Source organism: Dermochelys coriacea, chromosome 15, assembly GCF_009764565.3.
Source record: "Dermochelys coriacea isolate rDerCor1 chromosome 15, rDerCor1.pri.v4, whole genome shotgun sequence".
NCBI classification, from domain to species: domain Eukaryota; kingdom Metazoa; phylum Chordata; order Testudines; family Dermochelyidae; genus Dermochelys; species Dermochelys coriacea.
The window spans coordinates 26,648,933-26,656,899 of record NC_050082.1 but is presented as its reverse complement, the minus strand read 5'-3'; the positions used below and the strand labels follow the sequence as shown (position 1 = coordinate 26,656,899).

At 38.2% G+C, this 7,967-nt stretch overlaps 1 protein-coding gene across 4 annotated transcripts; it reads left to right on the top strand.

Moving 5' to 3' along the window:
• The first annotated feature begins 35 nt into the window (after positions 1–35).
• On the top strand, positions 36–6,671 carry VPS29 (VPS29 retromer complex component). Of its 4 annotated transcripts, XM_038373349.2 has the most exons (5): positions 113–246; positions 1,649–1,660; positions 4,293–4,484; positions 5,355–5,590; positions 6,244–6,671. In XM_038373349.2, exons 1-5 carry the CDS (start codon positions 244–246, stop codon positions 6,359–6,361), a joined length of 561 nt encoding a protein of 186 aa, XP_038229277.1. In that variant the 5' UTR covers positions 113–243; the 3' UTR covers positions 6,362–6,671. The 4 variants fall into 4 exon arrangements, with proteins under 4 accessions (XP_038229278.1, XP_038229277.1, XP_043354269.1 ...); XM_038373350.2 differs by lacking the exon at positions 1,649–1,660 and having other exon boundaries at positions 36–246; XM_038373345.2 differs by lacking the exons at positions 113–246; positions 1,649–1,660 and adding an exon at positions 1,707–2,374.
• The last annotated feature ends 1,296 nt before the right edge of the window (positions 6,672–7,967 follow it).

The following is a 7,967-nucleotide window of genomic DNA, read 5'->3' as shown; positions in this document are numbered from 1 at the left end:
GGGGCGGGGCCATCTGCTCCTCAGGAACCCGGATGATTCTGATCCTTCGCGGTCTGACAGCGACGGGGGAAGCGCGAGGCCTGACGGCTAAGGAACGCGCCCTCGTGTGTGCCGACTTGGAATGATCCCTTCTAGCTGCCGTAGGCTGTAACCGTCCTTGGCTTCCGGAATCCGCGGCGGCTCGTTGCTCCTTGGCCCGTTGCGGAGCGGAAGGGAAGGAGGTGGCGAGTGGGCCGGAGCAGGATGGTGAGCGCCCCGGGGACTGTGGGCGGCGAGAGGGAGTTCCCGACCCGCACCCTACGCTGGAGAGGGCCCTGCTGCCCTTCCCACCCGCAGCGCGTTGTTGCCCCAGGGCCCCCGCCCCGTCCCGTCCCCCCGATTCCCATCGCGCTCCTGGGCCTGAGGCCTTTCCGCTCCCCTGGGATCGGAGCTACATTAGCCACGGCGATACAACAGAACCGTGTTTCAGAGTCGCAGCCGTGTTAGTCTGCATCCGCAGACTTGAAAAGGAGGACTTGTGGCACCTTAGAGACTAACACATTTATTAGAGCAAAAAGAAAAGGAGGACTTGTGGCACCTGAGAGACTAACAAATTTATTAGAGCATAAGCTTTCGTGAGCTACAGCTCACTTCATCGGATGCATTTGGAGAAAATCTCCCCTCTGTATTTTCCACCAAATGCATCCGATGAAGTGAGCTGTAGCTCACGAAAGCTTATGCTCTAATAAATTTGTTAGTCTCTCAGGTGCCACAAGTCCTCCTTTTCTTTTTGCGAATACAGACTAACACGGCTGCTACTCTGAAACCATTTATTAGAGCATAAGCTTTCGTGAGCTACAGCTCACTTCATCGGAACCGTGCTCATCCTCCCGTCCCGCGGCGCTCACCGCAAACGGACTTCTTGTCCCAAAGCTTTAATTGTAGGGACAGTTCCGTTCTGCGGCCTTGCTGTTCCTGAGGCGTAACCTGACCCAACCTATAGACTAACCCGCTTACTGCAAAGTAACAGCATGACTAAAACTAAGCAACGGTTTATGAAACAATCCTTTGCTTTTTATCTCCTTTTTACGTGCATCTTAATACCAAGTTCAGACATTCATATTGGGTCCCCCAGGCAATTAGGCAAATTAGCAAGGTTCGTCTGTATTTCTTTGGAATGCTGTTTCGTATTAACCATGTAATCTTCAACATTGTTTGCTTTAATAGTATTTATTCACATGAATAACCTTTTTCGGAAGCATATGTGACCACTTCCTTGGAAGAATAGAAATCCATGAAAATTGGCATCAATGGAGATTCTCGTTTTGGGGGGAAAAATTCTGAACCGTCACTGTTTACTAAGTCAGTTTAATGTGAAATTCAAAAAGATGGGGGTAGAAGAAAAATATTCAAAAGAGTAACTGGTTCACTGGAAAGTTACTGCAGATTTGTGAAGTGGTAGCTTGAAAAAGTCTTCCAATATTGTTTCAGATAGTTTCAGTAAAGCTGATTCTTTTAACATTTTCTTTCATAACATTAAAAAAAAATCATTATTTGTCTATTCATATGTCTATTTTTTCCTTTTCTGTTGCTTTCTTTTAACATTGTTCATGTTTCACCCTGTTTTTTCATTCCCCCTGTCTGCAATCAACTTCTTCATTCCAATAAGGCTGGGCACAGAGTAAGTTTACTCCTCTTGGCTCTTGCTAACATGGGTGGTAGGTGATTTGTCAATGTTACTAGATGTTAAAATAAGTATGAATTATGGAATAGCTGCTAGCCAATCCGTAGTCAAGACTGCAACTAAATTTCTGTTGAAAATCAAATTCTTATGTGCTTTTTGTCATGATTTTTGTCTATCAGAGATAAATGTGATACCGTTAGTACAACAGAAAATGCTGCTTGTTGTAGTCTAGCAAGGTATTTTGATAGGTGGAAACTTGAATCTGAATTAGGGGCTAAAATGATATCTCTCAATTCATCAACACATATTGGATTTAGTGAGGTTGAGTGTCTCTCTAACTGAGAGCATAATTTGGGGTGGGCGTTATATATAAATCTTCTAAGACTTGATTAAAGACCCCACATATTGTTTTGTTGCCATCAAAATCAGTTATGCCACAAAATCGGCCATATTAGGAAATTGTTTTAAAACTGTTTCAGGTAACATGGTTATGCTATCAGTATGTACAGGGTATAACATTAAAATGTAACCTTAAAAATTTTCTAATGATCTGGTAGCTCAAGCATGTTAACTCACTTTTTTTAAGTTTATAGCACAGGAAGGCCAAAATTTAAGTTTCTCCCTCTTTGCCCTATCCAAATTTTTAAAATGAACAAAGTGCTGGTGAAAAGCCTAACACCTCTGAGGAATGAAGTTCTATCCACTGAACAGGTACAACACTGGCACTAGCCCAGCAAACTTCACTGTCTTGCCCATGTGCTTCCTTTTTGAGCTGGAGGGATCATCTTTAGGAGTAATAGGACGTCTTTCCACTGGGAACTGGTGGAAGGCCTTTTTATTTCTGAGACTACCAGAAGAAGTAATTGCTTTATATCACTACTGACCTGGACTTGAACTAGTGGCTCACAGGTTAAAGATTCTGTGTCACGTTACCAATTCTTTGAGTTATAATATTCCCCTCGCTTGCATAGTTTGCATACTTACACTGAACAGGCTTTCACAACACTGGTAAAAATGCCTGAGCCCTATCTGCACTTCTGTTTACATTGTTGAGTACTGCTGCATGGTTGCTGAAATAAAATGCAAAGTACACAATTTTATAATGTAGACAAGGTTACAGTTAATTTATAGTGTAGCTAAAAGTAGTGATATCTAACTTTTCTATTTGTCTGGAGAGCAGCTTATATGTTTGTTTACAATGGGCTTGTCTACACTGGCAATTTACAGTGCTGCAACTTTCTCGCTCAGGGGTGTGAAAAAACACCCACTCAGCAAGTTTCAGTACTGTAAAACACCAGTATAGACAGTGCACGAGCACTGGTAGCTAGGCCCCTTGTGGAGGTGGTGTTTTTAGAGCGCTGGGAGAGCTTTCTCCCAGTGTTCTGCCACGACTACGCAAGCCACTTTAAAGCGCTACAATGGCGCAGCGCTTTAGCGTTGCCAGTGTAGACTAGCCCAATGTTATCACATTTTGGGTATTACCATAAATCAACAACACTACACTTGGAAGAAAACAAGTATTATATTGACTTATTTATCAGAATAATAGGAATGCTTGCAATCTTCATGTGGCCAGTAACAATTTTTTCTTTACAACTCTTTTCACACAGTTGTTGGATAATCAAATTAAGCTTGGCTTATTGATGCTTTGTCTGCATTAATTTTGTTTCCTAGATAACAAGTTTAAAAAGTCTGTGACATTACATTGTAGGCACCTTTGTAATCAAAGATTCAGATTAAAGGTGTGATGATGGTACAGGTGATTTACTAAATAATGGTCACATCCTAGATTTGAGATATAGACTAACAGATATTACTTGTTGGTTGATTGCATCACTTGTATTCTGTCAGCACTTACCGTACTTCATAGAGCATTTCCTTTAAGTTTTATGTATTCGTAGTTCTGTTCTGATCTGGTTCATCTTCATCTTGCAATGCTCTATTAAAATCTGCTTTTGGACAAAGCTGTACTTGATACTGTCCAGTGGAAGCTCAGATGTTTTATTATCTTGGCTTTTGACAAACTTTGCATGCAGTTTAACACTGATGCACACTGCAAACTCATTTTAGGAAAACAAAATGAAGATTAAATATTGAAGTAAAGGGAAACTTGAAATAATGAAGGGAAAGTAGCCATAACTTAGGTCTGGTCTAATCTTAAATTTTACCAATAGAGCTATGTCTGACAGGAATGTGTCTTTTTTTTTTTTTTACTAACATAGCCAATATAAGGTGTACTATAGATGCAGTTACACCAGTATAACTGTGCTTGTACTGGTATAGGTTATGCCATTTCCCCAACCCAGCATAAATTATACAAGTACAAGGACTTTTATATTAAGTGCATCTATTGCTAGAGGGTTTTGCTGCCATACCTATATTGGAAAAACCCTTTTAGTGTAGACAAGGCATCAGTCTGTACCACTCTGCCTTAGGGAGACATCACTCACTTTGAGACCCATGTCCCAATCATAAGCTCGGTTTCAGTTCTTTTTTCAATAATTTTACATCAGAAATGCAGAATTGTGAAACTGAATATAACCAACCTTGCAAATTTCTTCTTGATTTTTATTGGCCCCAGTTAGGTTCTGTAATATTTATCTTTTTCCTGTCCTTGACACCTTGTAAGCTGGTGTTAGTATTAGGAGACCTTCACATCCCACATAGATGCAACAACCTCCCAGCTAAATTCAAAAAACTGCTGGTCCCAGGAAAGATCCAGCACATCCTCTGCACCGGAAACCTCTGCACCAAGGAGAGCTATGACTACCTCAAGACTCTTGCTGGGGATGTTCACATTGTAAGAGGAGACTTTGATGAGGTAATGACCTCTCTACAAAGACTTTTAAAAAACAATTTGACACTTGAGTTGTTTATAACTCCCTTTACACCATTTAAGGAAATAGACAAAATTGAGACAGTTACTTAATAAATAACAGGGTAAAAAGCAAATAATTAGTACTGTGTAGTCATAACCAGTGAAATGACTTAAGCCTAGTTCTTACCCTATGCCCAACAAGGACAAAGCTGACTCTTGAATTCATGTACAGATGCCCCATGACTTACGCAATCGCTCCATTCTGTAAAGCGTTAAGTAACTCGAATTTTGCGTAAGTTGGAAATGTATACCCGTATGTTATGCAAAAATTTCTGCAACTCAAAAATCCTATTTCTGGCTTATGGAACTTTTTCCGTAAGTGCGAATTTGCGTAAGTTGGGTCTTGTGTAACCCGGGGAGAGTCTGTAGTTTGGTTTATTTATTTAATAATATATGATTAAGCATTATAATAAAATAGCTGAACCTATTTGCAATCAAATAGCCACTGTTGCCAAAATGTTGAAGTTACTTGGTCAAATGCAGTTTTGTAATTCTAAATTTATTTTGAAACTGTAAATAATAAATTTATTATTTCAATATTTCTGTAAGCTTTTCAGTCTTGGTGCCACTTTTGAGTCAACATATTTGGCCTTGATGCAGTTGATTTCTGGCTGGGTGTGGTATTCCTGCTAGAAGTTTCTGCATTCTTCAGTGAAGAAAAACTTAACTTGAAGAAGGTCTCTAGATCATTCTCAGGAGCAGCAGATTTTTGTGTGATATGAATACATAGCAAATAACTTAATTCCTTTTGAAGATGGAGTCTGTTTCAGTATATGTAATCTGTATGTTGTATATTTTGTTTTTAATTTTTAGAACCTGAATTATCCAGAACAGAAAGTTGTAACCGTTGGGCAATTCAAAATTGGGCTGATCCATGGCCATCAAATTATACCGTGGGGAGATATGGCCAGCCTGGCACTGCTACAAAGGCAGTTTGATGTGGACATTTTAATTTCAGGGCATACACACAAATTTGAGGCATTTGAGCATGAAAACAAGTTCTACATCAACCCCGGGTCAGCCACAGGAGCTTATAATGCCTTGGAGAAGTGAGTTAAAATAAGTTGGACAGTTGTCAATTTATCTAGGTTTTTATATCACACCCATCATTGTTCATCAGCACTAATTTTACAGTAATAACAGTGCTCTAATACACCAGTTACCATGATACATGTTTATCTTCAAGCCTTATACATACTAACATTAATTTATTTTTTTGAAATGTCAATATTTCATTTCTGTATCACTTCTCAAAGGTTTGAGAAAAGAAAAGGCTGAAAACAGCTGCTCAGCATTTGTGTGTATTCATTGTTACTACGTATTTCCTGTGCACACCAACTAGAAAGTAATAACTAAAGCCTTCCTAATCTTTGTCAGGTTGAACAGATAATCCTCAGCAGTGATGTTAACTATCAGAGGAAACAGCTGCTGTGCATGAGTTAATTTTTAGGGTTATTTCGTTATCTAGCAAATACATTGTGCTGTTGGTGTCAAGGATTTTCCTACGATATCTTCTAAAGCCATTTGCTTAAGATGAGTTTGTTGAAATATCTAGTCTTGTTTTCTAACTTGTTAGATCATGCTTATAAAATTCAAATCCAAATTCCTTGGAGCAACTCATATTAAGGAATCTAGCTTTGAGAAATACCTAATGTTGGAGTTTTATAATTACCTGATATTAACAATCAGTTTTTCTTTCCAGCAACATCATTCCTTCATTTGTGCTGATGGATATCCAGGCTTCCACAGTAGTTACCTATGTGTATCAACTAATTGGAGATGATGTGAAAGTAGAAAGAATTGAGTACAAAAAACCCTAAAATGAATCTTCTGGTGCTCTTTACCATCTCATTCCCTCTTGTTCTAGTCAAGTAAATAAGCATCCAAGAATCACAAATTGTCTGCAATATTTGATTGTTTGCAGTATTAAACACTTTCTAACTGCTTGTAGCCTATAGCAGTGTAACTAGTTTATAATACATAGCTTCCAAACAATGGCACACTCTTGCTTGTTTTCTATGTATGGTTCAGCTTGTAAAATATCCTGTTATGGTGCAAAATGGCATAGGTATACAATGAGTCTTGTTAAATAACTACCTTTAATGTTGTAATAAACTTGTTTTTCAATCAGTCAGGTTTTATTTATATAAAACTTAATTTTGAATGATAAACCATTAAGGCGAAGTTATGTGCAACTGTTGAAATTGTTTTAAAATATACTGAATTACTGATACACTTGTGACAGTACTATACTTTTGGTAGTAGCATTTACAGAACCTGCACATTTAATGCAATTTAATAATTTATCCATTTTTGGAAAAAAAAATTAGCTGAAGCCTCTTAACAGCAAAAGACTTGTCTAACCTGTGAAATTTAAATTGGATTAAAGTAGGGTGTGAATTTAGAGTGCAATTGCTATTCTGAAATATGCTCTATGTGGTGGAATAAGAGTTTGTTTGGAATTAGTTTAATCCACTTTGAAACTGGCATTTTTAGTTCAGAATAAGTGGCCGCACAAAATTATTTTGGAATAGTTAAAATGAAGCGTGTGTGGACAAACCTTAGGAAGTGAGCCATAACATGTTTGTTTCAAACCATATTTAATATTTCTCACTCAGATTAGTGTCTAAGCCAAGAGCAAGAGTAAAATGGATTTAATAGTGTTCCTGAAACTATCAGGATAAAACTAAATAATAAGGTTCTGTTACTTAGAGTACAACTTCTCTGTGAAATCATAAACTAGTTCTAAAGCACTGCACAACCTATCTTCAATTACTGGTACCAGTTTAACCAATGACCATCTGATTACCTTTGCCTTTCTTACTCCAGATTTAAAGGAAAAAATAAATCAAGATAAAATGTTAAACTGAAGTTTATATAGAAGTGGTCCCATCTGTGTACAATAATTTAGACAGTTTAGTTTCACTTGACTTACTCATCTTTAGAAAGTTGAAGACCATAGTTCATTTATTTAGACCCCAAACTCTGGTTTTGGAGGACTAGGACTTGTGGATTTCCTATTCTCAGCTGAAAATGCTCAACCCAAGCTCCACATAGTAGGGTAGCTTCTGTTTATGCCTGCCATTTTGTACTAATTATCCCAATAAGAAAGGGAACCACAGCAGCATTTCTTGCAGAGTATTATTGCTGCTTGTTTCATATAGAACAGCAAGCATCTTTTTCTCTCCATTCTGAAAGTGGCTTGCTGCACTGGAATAGCTCACTCTTTTTACAAGAAACTGCTTTTCCACCAAAGAGAGTGATTCTCCTTTCACGTGCTGTGAGTATTTAGTGTAGGATTGGAGGTGTATCTCCTTATAACTCAATTTATTGTTAGACAACTTAGTATGATGCAAGCCCAAAGCTTTTTCTAGTTTCCTTCTCACTCAGCTGAAGTAACACTTATTCAACTTAGTCCCGTATGTG

Coding starts and splice junctions, on each gene's coding strand:
- VPS29 (XM_038373345.2), top strand. CDS start 2,312: ATGAACAAAGTGCTGGTGAAAAGCCTAACACCTCTGAGGAATGAAGTT. Junction 2,375..4,292: donor AAGTTCTATCCACTGAACAG/GTACAACACTGG, acceptor ACACCTTGTAAG/CTGGTGTTAGTATTAGGAGA. Junction 4,485..5,354: donor TAAGAGGAGACTTTGATGAG/GTAATGACCTCT, acceptor TTTAATTTTTAG/AACCTGAATTATCCAGAACA.